This window comes from Sphaerodactylus townsendi, linkage group LG02, assembly GCF_021028975.2.
Source record: "Sphaerodactylus townsendi isolate TG3544 linkage group LG02, MPM_Stown_v2.3, whole genome shotgun sequence".
Lineage (NCBI taxonomy): Eukaryota > Metazoa > Chordata > Lepidosauria > Squamata > Sphaerodactylidae > Sphaerodactylus > Sphaerodactylus townsendi.
In genome coordinates this window covers 20,305,740-20,320,851 of record NC_059426.1, presented here as the reverse complement: position 1 = coordinate 20,320,851, position 15,112 = coordinate 20,305,740, and the positions used below count along the sequence as shown (strand labels likewise).

The 15,112-nt window shown below is 43.6% G+C and overlaps 1 protein-coding gene across 1 annotated transcript; it reads right to left on the bottom strand.

Moving 5' to 3' along the window:
• Positions 1 to 2,663: 2,663 nt before the first annotated feature.
• C2CD6 (C2 calcium dependent domain containing 6) lies at positions 2,664 to 13,730 on the bottom strand. The gene is made up of 5 exons (XM_048484460.1): positions 13,356 to 13,730; positions 10,193 to 10,282; positions 6,498 to 6,549; positions 4,270 to 4,400; positions 2,664 to 2,669 (listed from the first exon to the last, which is right to left on the bottom strand). Exons 1-5 carry the CDS (start codon positions 13,728 to 13,730, stop codon positions 2,664 to 2,666), a joined length of 654 nt encoding a protein of 217 aa, XP_048340417.1.
• Between the last annotated feature and the right edge of the window lie 1,382 nt (positions 13,731 to 15,112).

Here is a 15,112-nt window from a genome sequence, read left to right as displayed (position 1 = left end):
ATCATAGTTTATTAAAACCATATTATAGTTGTATGAGATTCATGGTAAGCAAGACCATTTATTTACTCATTTTCTGACAAGTGCCATCAGAATCCAGATTTTAGGTTTACTCTACCCATCAGCTAAAGGCCCAAACAGGTGGATTTAAAACATTATATAAAATATTACTGCAGTGCCTATTCTTCTATTTCTTTGTAAATAAATATAACAGTTGCAAAATTTTTCTTCTTTCTTTCTTTCTTTCTTTCTTTCTTTCTTTCTTTCTTTCTTTCTTTCTTTCTTTCTTTCTTTCTTTCTTTCTTTCTTTCTTTCTTTCTTTCTTTCGTTCTCCCCCTCCCCTTTTGCAGCCACCAGGAATTTAATTCAAAACTGTTTTATTCTTTCTCCTGAAGTATTGTGTCTGAGTGTTAAAAGCAGTTTTGAAGAGCTATGTGGTCCTGAGGGGGATTCCAGATTTTGTTTAACAAACTGAAATTTTATTTATACACGTTCTTTAGCTTAAACGTTTCCAAAAATATTTTACAATAAAACAAACTGAGGCAACATTTTCTTTTGAGGGGACTTTCACGTTATATCAATCCACTCTCTCTTTCCTTACATCTCTGAGACCATATCAAGATTTGACTCCATTTCTAGTCTCTCATTGATTCTTCCTATTTCTTTGGCAATTCCGTACCACATGCTAAAGGTTTAGTACAGACAGCCTCTCTCTCAGCACAGCACAAACTCCTGTCTCTCTCCTCAGTTTACACACTCAGGCCCTTTCTGCCCATGCAGAATAATACACTTTCAATCCATTTTCAATGCACTTTAACTGTGCGAATTAGCAAAATCAATTTGCAAACAATTGTGAAAGTGGGCTGAAAGTGCATTATTCTGCATGGGTGGAAGGGGCCTCAGACACATACTCATTTTGGCACAGACTCTTCACAATCACTCTCCAGCGTCAACCAATCACCTTCCTTTCTCATCCCACTTTCACACCCCCACTAACCTGGATAGCTTTAAAAAGGGCTTGGACAGATTTATGGAGGAGAAGTCAATCTATGGCTACCAATCTTGATCCTCCTTGATCTCAGATTGCAAATGCCTTAGCAGACCAGGTGCTCGGGAGCAGCAGCAGCAGCAGAAGGCCATTGCTTTCACATCCTGCATGTGAGCTCCCAAAGGCACCTGGTGGGCCACTGCGAGTAGCAGAATGCTGGACTAGATGGACTCTGGTCTGATCCAGCAGGCTAGTTCTTATGTTCTTATGTTCCTTCAACAACTCATTTTAAAGGAAGAGACCCATTTTAAATCACTACGATTACAATTTATTATTTTTAGAAAGAAAAGTGATATTATATCCATATCTGCGACCTTCTTCATTTCAAAGCAGGTCGGGATAATCCGCACCCAGAACAATATCTTTTCATTGTACTTACCTGAATGACTTCATAAAGGTGCATAGTTACAGTCCCAAACAGCCTTGGAAAATCTTTTGGGCCTTCAAAGCCCACCAACTCTAGAACAATTCTATTCCTAGAATCGCCTTTTTGTTTTGGAACCTGAAAACGGAAACACAGGGCAAACAGATTTATTGGAGCAGCAATTTTGTTCAGCAGCATCTACCCAGAAGTATCATTCAAGGTAAGTGTGTGTAAGGCTTGGCCATTCACTAGGCCAGGGGTCTGCAACCTGTGGCTCTCCAGATGTTCATGGACCACAATTCCCATCAGACCCTGCCAGCATGGGTCCCTTCCCATCAGACCCTGCCAGCATGTAGACAATGTCTACAGCATCAGAGCTGGGTGAGGAGAAGCAGCAAAACCAGGCAGAGGGCAACAGGCATTGAGGGCACTGAACAGGGGTGCAGGGCATTGAGAGCACTTAACCAGTATTCCTCCTACGCATGTCTACCATGCCTCTCCAGAAGCCCGGTATGTTCAATGGGATTTATTACCAGGTAAACATGCTTAGCAGTGCAGCCCCTGGAATGAGCCAGTTGATGTTTCATGTTTGTATTTGTATGTTGAAGGGGGGGAGCACCCAAATCATAGTTCACCCAAGGAAGGAAAAAACCTTGGACCAGTTTTGATTGTCCATCAGTAATATAGTAATAACAGCAACAACAACAACAACAACAACAACAACAACAACAACAATAATAATATAAAATAAAAGCATCTGAAAAGCCTGAACTTGGACAGAACATCAGTCCACATGCTGCAGAAAGCAGCACTTCTAGGAACTGCACACATTCTACGCAAATACCTCTAATATCCTAGGACCTTGGGAAGGACTCGATATTCAGAGATGAATTCCAGACACTTGTGCTGTGCTGTTATGTGTATTAATAATAATAATAATAATAATAATAATAATAATAATAATAATAATGATGATGATGATGATGATGATAATAATGAAAATGATAATGATAATGAAAATGAAAATGAAAATAATAATAATAATAATAATAATAATAATAATAATAATAATAATAATAATAATAATAATAATAATAATAATAATAATAATAATAAAGCTAAGATTGAGAGACAAATTACGATCCCAAGAGGCCAAAGATAAAAAAAATCCTTGGTTGATGCAAAGTACAGATTATGTGCAAAGAAGCTGATTAAACTGTAGATTATGTCCTCAGCTGCTGCACGAGATTATGACTAAGCCTACAAACAGAGACACAACTCAGTGTGCCAAGATGACCCACTGGAATTTATGCAAGAATTACAACATAAGAACAGCTAAAGAACTGGGTGGGGAGACATTGTCCAGAGAAAGTAATGGAAAATGGGAAGGTCAAGATTCTGTGGGACGTTCGAATCCAAACAGACAAAGTGTTGAAACACAATACACCAGACATCACCGTGTTCGAGGACAAGAAAGTGACCATCATCGACATAGCAGTCCCTGGTGACAGCAGGGTCATTGAAAAAGAACACTAGATACCATGATTTGAAAATCAAGCTTCAGCGTCTATGGCACAAACCAGCTGAGGTCATCCCAGTGAGTAGTTATGCGCAGCTGGAGTGCCATCCAGGCTACACTAGAGGCAGCACTTGGGAAACAATCTTGAATTGTTTTAGAATTGTTTCCAATTGGTCCAAATTCAGGTGAAGGCAGCCCTGCTTGGGATCTCTTTTCCTTACGGAAGATAATCTCGCCCGATACATTTACAACTTTACTAAGCCTCTGGGTTGAGGGGAGCTCAAAATTGTAATGAAGGCCAATAACCAGCTAAAGATCTGGCAGCTGTGAAATCTACAATAATAATAGTAGTAGTAGTAGTAGTAGTAGTAGTAGTAGTAGTAGTAGTAGTAGTGGTAGTGGTAGTGGTAGTGGTAGTAGTAATGGAGATACTACCCCAATATTGGTTAAAAATTATGAGCTGGATCCAGCCAGCTTTTCTGATGATGAAAAAGTGAGGAAGGAAACTCATTTAACCACCAAAATGGATGGGGTTTATGGAATTCCCATAGACAATAGCCACAAGGAACAAGGATATTTAGAGAAATTGAGTGAAAAATCTAGCTGGATCCAATTCTATGTAGATTTCCCCCATCACCTTTCACTTTATAATAATCCTGCATCTTCTAGTGGATTGAGTTCAGTGATGGTATGTGCCAGCATTCATACCCTATGCAGCTTTCCTGCCTCCAAGGCCCTCTTTTAGGTCTCAAACCTTAAGCCAACAAACGGACTCTGTGTTGTTGATCAGTAGTGTTTATTGATAAGCTCAGCACACCAAAGCTTGGCCGAGCCAGTTCTGGTAAACCTGGCCTTTGCCATCCCCTTTATCAGTCCCCCCTCCCGTTTTCCAAGAAGTTTGAAAAAAGTTTGTGGAGCCAAGGTGCCCCAAGGTCAGTGACAGATAGTGATAGAGAGCCACCTGGCATCCTGCCTCCATGGAGCAATGGAAACAACACTGTGTCTCCTGAGACCAGGGTGTCAGGGGGAAGCCTAGTTATCTACAGAGCATGTGAAGCCATAAATTACAGATCAAGGAAAGAATGCCCCAAATGGCAGTGGTAACACAAAGCAGGCTGGTTACATATATCTTGTAGCAGCATTGATATATAGTTGCAAGCAGTTACACTGCATTAGGAATGTATCTCAATCACCTAGCATCCCCCTGACACCCTTCTAACATCTATTAAAACATAGCCACTGAAGCAGCAACCAGCAAGGTTGTCATGCAGGGTTTTTTTACTATTTTAAAATCATGATAAAATAAAATATTACAAATACCTTTACAGAAAAATATCTCACATCTCCAAAATTAACTGAAGTGATCTTCTTGCTGACTTTATGGGTTGCTCTATAAACTTGAGGATTCGTGCATTTCATTATCTTGTCAATACTGATGCGAACCAGTAAGTTGGTATCTCGCTTAACATTGACTGGAAAAGAACCTCCTGTTAAGATACCATAAACCTTTCAAGTGAATGGGCTATAAAGTAAAGAAGAATGATAAACATGGGGGCATCTGAGGCTAAAATTGTGAGCATCTGAGGCTAAACGGGCAACAGCCTAACAAAAGCCCTTTTCAGTTGTAGTGCCAAAAATTTGCAAAATCTGGCTGCCTACCTCCATCATTATCTTTAGCTAGCAGGTGAAGACATTTCTATTTCATTTGGTGCACTCCCACTATATTCTTATTGGGCCTCTTCCTTGGTTGTGCTGTATGTCTACTTTTTTGTATTGTTAAATATTTTATGTATACATATTAAATGTTTAACGTTTTGATGTTTGCCGCCTTGAGCTTGGCAACCCTATTTGGGTGGAAAGGCAACACAGAAACACAGTGGTGTATTTACCTAGGGACGAGGGGTACCCTCTCTCCCCAAGTGCCACTAATCTGGTCACGTGGGGGGTACAAAATCTGCCCTCCACGTGACCAGGAAGATGGCAAGACAGCAGGAAGACATGGGCGGGGCCAAAGAAGCCCAGCTGCCGCCCGACTTGCTCCGCCCCCCCCCCTTCCCGGCTCCCAGCCAGCAGTCCCTTCTGCACAAATGACTGCTATCCCCCATCCTCCAAGAGCTGTTTTATAAGCACTGAAGCCATGGGTGGGGCTTGGAGAGGTGGGGCCACACCCCATGGGCGGGGTGTGGCCGCACCCCCGGCCTCATATAAAAGCAGCTCTCGGAAGATGGCGGACAGCAGTCACTTCTGCTCTCCCCAGAGGGAAGGGCAGAAGGGGGTGCCGGATGGGAGCCAGGAATGGATCCAGAGAATGGATCCAGAGACAATTTGTCTCCAGGTGCCATTTCTCCCGATAGGCCTCTGCAGAAACATTTTAAATAACAACAACAACACCACAAATCAGTAAGTTGCTCTTGCTGAACAGGGACTGAAAAGGAATCATGTTAATGTAGCCTAAATGTTTAAAGTGAGCAGGCTAAAAACTAAAGAAGTATGATGAACCTGAAGTACCCTTTTAAAAAAAAATTGAGCAACATGTTACAAAATGTAACTGGCATCCTGGAGGGACCAACCTCAATAAAAGACTAGCTAGTATGTGGCAACTCTGTGATGCTGGAAAGCAGACTCAGCTATGTGTGGTCTAGCTAGCAGAACAGGAAACTGGACTCGTGCGACTCTCAAGCGCTATGCTTGAATTACACAGTTCTGCTATTCATTCTATCCTGTTGTGAGTTTCCACTCTTTCAAACAATGGAATGGATCCAGCAGAGTACATCTAATCTCTCAAAGAGTGGGAGTAGAGTCCAGAACAAGGACACAATTTCACTGTCGTGTCTTGACTTTGGGATGTGGTTTGGTCTATTGAGCTGACTGTTTATCCTTTGTATCACTATTTTGTATTTCCCAGTACAAAGAGGTTAATATCCTCTTTTCCACGCAGAAATCCTTTTTTGAAATCACAGTTCCATCTTGATATGGGGAAATGGATCATACACTATGATCCAATCCTTTTTGTGTTCTGAAAGATACTTGGACTAGGTTGTTACACTTTACAGTGTTCATCATCACTAAAAGATAGTTCCACACTCAAGTTCCAGGTATACAATATGTACAATTTATATCACTGTCTACAGTTTATGTACACCAGTACTGCAAATAAATCCACAGACATTAGTCATTTTTTACTCCCCTGGCTACCTCTATGTACTAAGTCACCTATGGCAGGTAAGAAAAACAGAAGCAACTTCATTCACTAAATTGACTAAACTTTTCCAGAACATTGGCTTCTTGTTTTTAACTTTACAGACTGGCAAACTGGCTTTCGACAAGTTTCAGATGGGTAGCTGTGTTGGCCTGCAATAGAACAGCTACATTTTAATCCAATAGCACCTTAAAGACCAACCCAATTTTCAGGGTATAAGCTTCCAAGAGTTAAAGCTCAAGTGTTAATGAACTCGAATCAGGTTTTAGCCATATTCTGTTATGACCTGGGTATATTTTTTAAATGATCAGAATTTAATTCTCAGAGAGCACAGCTGCTAGTACACTTGAAGAACTGCGGAAAAGGATACATTTGGGCGTAAAATCTTTCAACTGCTTCACACTAACTGCCAGCAAGCCAACCTATTCGAACATAAAACATAAAAATCATGTCATTTAAAAAAAAAACTATGTTGGAATCATCATAGTTTATTAAAGCCACATTATAGTTGCATGAGATTCATGGTGTGCAAAATCATTGATTTATCTACTCATTTTCCGTAAAAATAAATAGTTCAATTATAGTTCATTGATTAAAGTTGCTTTTTAAAAGCCAAGCAAAGTAACCCATGTTCACAAAAGTAACATTAGAGTTAATTGAGAAAGTAATTTCATTTGTATTCATACCCTCTTTTCGGACAATACATATCTCATTGTTTCATTCTATTAAAGTACAAGCAAACATATTTTATTTATATGCATCTATATATTTATTGATCATTTGAAATGTAGCATTGGGGAAGTGTTTTATGAATACTGCGGACCACCAAAAAGACGAATCAGTGGGTTCTTGTTCAAATCAAGCCTGAACTCTCCCTAGAAATTAAAATGACTAAACAGAGGCTGTTGTACTTTGGTCACATTATGAAAAGCAAGACTCTGGAAAAGACAACAATGCTAGGGAAAGTTGGAGGCAACAGGGGAAAAAAGACATAATATGAGATGAGCTGACTCAATCAAGGAAGCCACGTCTCGGTCTGCGAGACGTGAGCAAGGCTGTTGTTGTTGTTGTTGTTGTTGTTGTTGCTGCTGCTGCTGCTGCTGCTGTTGTTGTTGTTGTTGTTGTTGTTGTTGTTGTTATTATTATTATTATTATTATTATTATTATTATTATTTAAATTTGATAATGTTAATGATAGGATGCTTTGGAAGATTATTTCATAGGGTCACCGTAAGCAAGAAGCTCCTCAATGTGGCCAGATATCTGTTCGCTCTTTCCAACCTGGAGCACCAATGTGCTATCACTTTGGCCAGATGCAATGTGCTTCTTTCTGCTTTGAGGGGTGGAAGAAAAATACCCCATAGCAAATGTTTTTGCATCTGCATGTTCAAAACTGCAGAAACTGTACATCATGTTCTATATTACTGCCCCCTTCATAACAGGGCCACAAGAAAGTTCCTCTCAACCTTATTGTTGGGCTTAGAGTGTTGGACAGACCAGTGGAAGACTGTTTATCTTTTAAACAATGAATCCTGGGATGCTTTAGAGCCAAAGGCCAGGTTTTTATGCAAGGTTATAAACAAACAATCTTAATCTTGCTTTGCATTTTATCTTTTAATTTTTGTATTTATTTTAAATCTTTTTAACTTAAGCCATTAAAGGTTATCTGTAATCTCAAGTAAGAAGCTATTTGATGGTACTTAATACACAGGTAACCAATGGTTGGTTTCCTGTAAGCATTGCTATTGATTTACCTTGATAAAAACATCATGTAAATTGGTCTTGGATTTATTATAAGACATCAAATTTAGTACCTTTATAGCTTTATGAACGGTATTCATGAACCGGCCAAACTGAACATGGAGTTCTGAACTTCACCAGAACATAGTAGATATCCTCCAAAAATCTGGTTAAAAATACAATCTTTACAAATGCTATTGTTTTTCTGGGTTGAAGCTTTTTTTCTTCTTTCTGTTTTGATTTTGGTACTTAAAACACACAAACACATTTGTTGATATGTAACCAACATACACACTCCAGAGTCATCTGATCAAGAATAAGGAGTCTATTCTTTTACACTGGGTTGGATCCACCAGAATGTTTCAACAGATGGAAGGATTTTTGCTCACAGAACGTCACTCACACCCACCCCCCAATACAGCCCCAAATGGGAGGAAGCTGCATTTCATGGGGGCATTTGGGCTGTAAGGGGTGGGGTGGAGGAAGGCATCCTTGGGAATAGACCCAAGCCACTAGTAGATGGTCTTATTTACCTTTTAACCCATCCTGCTGCTGTCAGAGATACATTGGTTGTTTAAAAACATTCTTGACAACTATGTTTAAGCATTAGCAAATGCTGATTTGTGGGAATCATCTATTAAATAGGCCAATTAGCGGTGATATTTTGGCAGCTTTAGGTAAAGCAGATGGTGCCTTTTTAATCATCAGTATGCTGAGATCATCAATTTGTCATAATAGCATCATAAGATAAAAGTCAGTACTGAATTTGGTGACCAGCAAATAAATACCCTGAAGTGACAGCAGTCCAGAATGTACCAAAACAGTATCTTACTCCAACACCGCATTTTATTTTCACCTGCATCACAGCCAGATGCGCTAACATTGGTGCATGCCCTGGTAACATCTAGATTAAATTACCAGAGAGTGTGATATGTAGGGCTCCCTTGAAGACTGCCTGGAAGCTACGGTTGGCACAGAATGCTTTGGCCAGAGTGGATAGAGACACTATCTATCCAGTCTTGCCCACCTACACTGGCTTCCAATTTGCTTCCAGGTTGTAAAGTCCTGTACAGCCTGGGACAAATATATCTTAAGGACCAGCTTCTCCAATATGAATCTATCCACTCACCCAGGCCTTCCTCAGAATCCCTGCTTGGGTTGCCCCTACCAGCTAGACTGGTAACCCAACAAAGGACCTTCTCCTTCATGGCACCAAAACTTTGGAATTCTGTCTCCAGGGAGATTCTGTCTCCCTCTATCACTTTCTTTTACCAGCAGGTGAAGTCTCATCTGGCATACCCTCAACTATGTTTCATCTGGCATACCCTCAACTATAGTTATTGCCCCTGGTGTGTAACAGACTTCCCACTGTAATACACCTCTGAAGATGCCAGCCACAGATGCAGGCGAAACGTTAGGAACAAGATCCACAAGACCATGGGCACACAGCCCGGAAAACCCACCAGAATCAGATGAATCCAGCCATTAAAGCCTTCGACAATACATTGTATTTTAATTGTTTAAAAGTTTTAATGTTCTCTGTGTTCACTACCTTGTGGACTCTGATTGGGTGAAAAGGTGGCATTTTTTTAAAAAAATATATATTAAAATATACATGTGAGAAGGATAGACCAATTTATGGAATTTTAACAGTACCTTACTTAAATTCTTCTAACAGCCCCATCTGGGCGAAGGGGTGAATCCCCTGGTAGGAACGGTGCAGGACTGTGCTGGCAAGTTTGCCCTCCCCGGGGCACTTACCCCAGAAGAGGGGTGAATTTGCTGGCAGCTGGCCCTGCATCCCCACCACCGGCATAGAAAGGGTGGTCCAGGGGCATGGCTGGGGGTGGAGGCAACAGTCAACTTCCTCCCAACCATTGGCCCTGCTGCACCAACAGCCAGAGCTTTAGACTTACACCACCAAGAAGATGGCATAAGTCTATTATGCCCAATGGGGGCTTCCTGGCGGCAGGGAGGCTTTTTTTTGCAGTTTAAGCCTCCCCAGCCGCTGGAAATCTTCTTGGGGGCGGTGGACTAGTGTGGCTGCGGCGCCACAGCCGGGTGCCTGCCCACTGGATAACAGATTCAAGCAAAATGAAAAAAGATGCCGTTGGGACAATCACGTTCCCCTTCATTAATACATTAAATTTACTTGAAAATCCATAGTATCAGTTTGCAAGTAAAGCAAAATGGAATTGAACCCAAAGAGTATTGATTAATTGCAGACAACAGTCTCTGATAACAATGTACCACTAACGATCGGTTTGCAACCATAAAAGTTTGAAACGGCGATGTGATGGACGTTTTTTAAAAAAACATACATACCACATCACCACAAGGAACTAAGCTATGGACATCAGAGCTGGCCAGTTCAGATCCTGAACTTTCAGGACTCTTTTGACTTTTCAACAAAAGCTATAAAATAAATGAGAAATGAAATTCAGTCATTAACTGCAAAGTATATACATCCCTATTTATAATTTCATGGTTGCAGAAGAACAAAATGGGTCAAAGAATAATTACGAATATACTGATTCCCGTGCTGGATTCGACCAACTTGATCCAACATGCTGATGCCAGTCCAGTGCTCTGGGGATGTGCACAAGCACAACGGTTATCAGCTTCTCCAGTTATTTGTCTAATCGGAGACTCCAATTTTAGCTTATAACTGTTACGTCTATTCGACCTAACCTTTAAAATAATTATGTATGGCATTGGCTACTGTAATGCTTTACAAGAATTATGAAGTGCCAGAAGTACTAATTTCACTGATGCTGCATCTGCTGCCAGTTCAGTGTCACCCAGATGATCCTACTCTCTATTTTTTGAGAGAGAGTTATTTTCCCATGCTGTGCATTATCTTGGAAGTCTGCAGTCTCAAACCTATGGCCCTCCGGATGTTCATGGACTACCATTCTCATCAGCCAGCCTAGCCAATTGACAGAGCTTATAGGAATCATAGTCCATGAACATCTAGAGAGGGCCATCGGTTGGACACCCTTGTTCTAAGACTTTACCATGCCACTCCGTTAGACCAGTTTAAACTGTCTGTCTGCCAGAGAGGAGTTTGGATTTAAAACCCACTTTTCTCCAAGAGGCTTACAAACTCCTTCCCTTCCTCTCCCCAAAACAGACACCTTGTGAGGTAGGTGGGGCGGAGAGAGTTTAAAGAGAACTAGTTCAAGGTTGCCCAACAGGCTTCATCTGTAGGAGGGGGAAACAAATCTGATTCACCAGATTAGAGTCCACAGCTCATGTGGAGCAGTGGGGAATCCCACCCACTTCTCTAGATTAGAGTCCACCTGATCTCAACCACTACACACGGTGGCTTAAATTGATTTGTCTCAGCCATAAATGTCCTGTACAGGCTAACCTACACCTCAAACAAACCAGAAGAAAGGTCTGTCATTGCCTTCTTAAAGGACACAACTGCATTTGAAGTACCACGTGAGCTTGGGAGTTTTGCCCATGACAGGAAAGATGCCGCCAAGGAAGAATACCACCCATCAATCTTTACCTTATTTCTGTTTCAGCAGGAATAAAATGATACATTAGTAACACACTACAAATATGTGTTCCACACTTAAGTTGAATATCTGAACTGTTTGGAGCCCTGGACCACATTTGAGCAGACTGGGCCCCCGAGCGGCAGGGGCCCCTTGTTTCAGCATCCCCGCCTCACAGGTATGGATGCCAGTCTCCAGGTGGTGCCTGGTGACTCCTGGAATTATGCCTCATCTCCAGACTACAAAGATCACTTCCTCTGGTAAAAGATCAGTTCTCTGCCCCAAAACTCCAGAAGTAGGATCTGGTAAACCTACCTTTCCCAATCCAGAGGTGGTGTTGCTTTTGATGTGCGTGTTAAAAATGTATATGTTTCTAATTACTTTCTATTGTTGAGATATCTGTGACAGGGGCAGAGCGAGGGGAAACTGCGCCCAGGGCGTGCGCACCGTGCGCCCCTGCTGCAGCGCCACCCACCCCAACCTCAGCCACCCCTCCACTACTGCTCTGCCTGGGGCGTTGCGCCCCACTTGGTTCCCTGAGTGCTACGCCTCTGATCTGTGAATAAATATGGCACATCCTTTCTGTTGCACACGTGTGCCCAAATCTATGTAGAGGCAATTTTGAAATGATTCTTGTTTTAATCCGATGTATTGTATACACTAATTGTTTTGAGACTGTTTTTAAGTTGACCCTCAATTGTTTGAGGTTGGTATATGTATTTGGTACAGAGGTGTTTCAAGAGTCTCCAGATAGTGTCTGGGAATCTGCTGGAATTATGCCTCATCTCCAGACTACAAAGATCAGTTCTCCACCCCAATCTCCAGAAGTTGGATGAGTTAAACCTACCCTTCCAGCCCCTGCTGGTGGCCAGGGAGGACCTGGTAACCCTACTCACTGGAAAGCTATGAAATGTGGCTTCATTTTTATAAGTGACACTGGGGTTCGCATCCGCATAGGGCTGCTAGGTTCCCCTTGGCCATGGCAGGGGAGAGAGGCAGAGCTGCCAGATCTAGGCTGGGAAATTTTTGAGATATGGAAACAGAGCCTGAGGAAGACAGGGACTTTAGTGGGGTATAACACCATGGTGTCCTGCTCTCTGTAGTCTGTTGTTGAGTTCCAAGTGTGGTCCCAGTTGCAGGTCGGCATCCCCATCCATTTTCTCCACAAATGATCTCTGTAGTCTGTTGATGAGCCCCAATTATGGCGGATCCCCATGTCCCAGTTGCAAACCAGCATCCCTAACCTGGAAATACTGGTCCCCTGCGCTTGAAGCCCCATATATCCCTTGATAGGTGGAGCCTCCCTCTGCAGTTATCCAGGTGGACAATGCACTATGGCTGCTGTTCAGGAGCATCTGCCTTCAGGCCCCATGGAGGCTAGGTAATACTAGAACCAGGGGGCATTCATTGAAAATGCTGGGGGGAAGATTTAGGACTAATAAAAGGAAACACTTCTTCACACAACGTGTGATCGGTGTTTGGAATATGCTACCACAGGAGGTGGTGATGGCCACTAACCTGGATAGCTTTAAAAGGAGCTTGGGAAGATTTATGGAGGAGAAGTCGATCTATGGCTACCAATCTTGATCCTCCTTGATCTGACATTGCAAATGCCTTAGCAGACCAGGTGCTTGGGAGCAGCAGCAGAAGGCCATTGCTGTCACATCCTGCAGGTGAGCTCCCAAAGGCACCTGGTGGGCCACTGTGAGTAGCAGAGTGCTGGACTAGATGGACTCTGGTCTGATCCAGCAGGCTAGTTCTTATGTTCTTATGAAAGCCACCTGAAATTTAGCCCCCTGATTAACGTTTTGTGGGGTGATAAATTAAGTGCCTTATTTCTATGTACAATCCTAGAATCGCTTATTTTTTATAGGACTGGAAGCCGCTCTTTAGCGCGGGTCTTTCCCTTCTTCGTCCCTCAGTATGTGGCTGCTGAGCAGGCCCCTCTGCCGCTGCGAACGGAGCTCCCGGGGCGACCGTACCCTGAGGAGCGAGCGGGCCTTCTCAGCCTTGGGCTTTTCGGCAGTGGCGACGACGATGGGCCCGGAGAGGTTTAGCAGCGTCGACACGGAGAGGTGCGAGAGGGCCGAGGCGGCCGACGAGTCCTGCTCCGAGCTCAGCTCCGAGGAGAGGCTGGAGCCGCTCTGGGAGGAGGCGGCGGTGCGCCCGCCGAAGGCCCACGCGATGGAGTCCCTGAAGACGCTTTGCCGCCGGCCTACGGTCTCCGTCGGGATTAGGGTGCCCTTACGACCCCCGGAGCCCCCTCCGGAGGCCTTTTTACCCCCTGCGGAGGCCTTTTTACCCCCTGCGGAGGGCTTTTTACCCTCGGAGGCCTTTTTACCCCCGCCGCCCCACATGGCTACGAGGGGGGTTGCGAAGGCCGCAGCTTCTGAGGAAACGGGCGACGGCAAGGCGCCTCTCCCATCGCCAAGAAAGGCCCTCAGCGGCCGAGAGGGGGCGGCCTCGGCCTCGCTTCACCGCCGAGAGGGAGGCCGCCTCTCCTGCTAGGCCCGAGGTTCTCCGCTCCCCGGCCTCGGCGTCACAATCCGCCCCGCCGTTTCCAGGGGTTACCGGCGCGTCACGGCCCCGCCTCCCTCTGAGGAAAACCAGCCGCCCTTTGGAGCTGGCGGGCCAGCGAAGCCTTCCTCTTTCGTCTCGGCTCTTTCCCCGGGACGTTTGTTGGGAAGCGAAATGAAAAGAGGCCTTTATTAGCAGGGCAAAAGAGGCCTACGAGGCAGAGACTGGGAGGAAAGACTGCTGAGGGGGTCCCTTGGAAATGGCCCCGTGGCTTCAAATATAGGCGGCAGCGCTAGATCTGCGTAGGGCAGCGATGGCCAACCTTTTCGAGTGCCCAAATTGCAACCCAAAGCCCACTTATTTATCGCAAAGTGCCAACACGGCAATTTAACCTGAATACTGAGGTTTTAGTTTAGAAAAAAAAGGTTGGCTCCGAGGTGCGTGTTACTCGGGAGTAAGCTTGGTGGTAGTCGGTGGCTTTGCTTTGAAGCAACCCTGCAACTCTTCGAATGGGTGAATCATGACCCTAAGAGAGTTTACTCAGAAGCAAGCCCCATTGCCAGCAACCGAGCTTACTCCTAGGTAAAGGATTCCGCTTTAGTTCCTCCCATGAAAATCAGTGGGGTTCCCCAGTGCTTAACAGGGTTATCTACACTGCTTCCCCAAAACTAGGTCTTAGGTTTAATGCTAGTAATCAAGCCCAGCGGCCCAGGCTAGCCTTGATGTATGGTGGGGCGTGTGTGTGACTTTGTTTGCGCATGCCCACAGAGAGGGGTCTGAGTGCCACCTCTGGCACCCGTGTCATAGGTTCGCCACCACTGATGTAGGGCATCAGGAGTATGGCTCTTCCTCCTTTCTCGCCTGTTATTGCAACCTACTCATCCTTGGCTACCTCAATCCCAATTGGAGACCTAGGAAAATTAAAATATATATGATGACAGCACCCTGTGGCTTGTCAAACCAATATGACATTGCTTCAAGTCAACACATTAACACATTTTCAATTTAAACACAACAATTTGAATATCACTTAGAGATGAAACATAGTGGATATGTAGCACAACTTAGTTATACAAAACCTTCAGTGCCTTTCCCGAAAAGCAATCAAAATGGTTACAATTACTAAGTGCCCAGTAAATAAAGAAAAATAAGAAAATTCAAACAATAATACAGGGTTTCTTTATCCCATTTGTTCTTCTGCATAGGTTGTAGCTGCTGAAGG

What these genes read in the sequence shown, in the direction of transcription:
- C2CD6 (XM_048484460.1), bottom strand. Translation starts at nt 13,730, where the DNA reads ATGTGGGGCGGCGGGGGTAAAAAGGCCTCCGAGGGTAAAAAGCCCTCC. An exon ending in AGGCCCGCTCGCTCCTCAGG is followed by an intron (nt 10,283 to 13,355) that starts GTACGGTCGCCC and finishes TTTATTTTATAG; the next exon opens with CTTTTGTTGAAAAGTCAAAA. An exon ending in GAAAGATTTTACGCCCAAAT is followed by an intron (nt 4,401 to 6,497) that starts GTATCCTTTTCC and finishes GTTCTTTTCCAG; the next exon opens with TCAATGTTAAGCGAGATACC.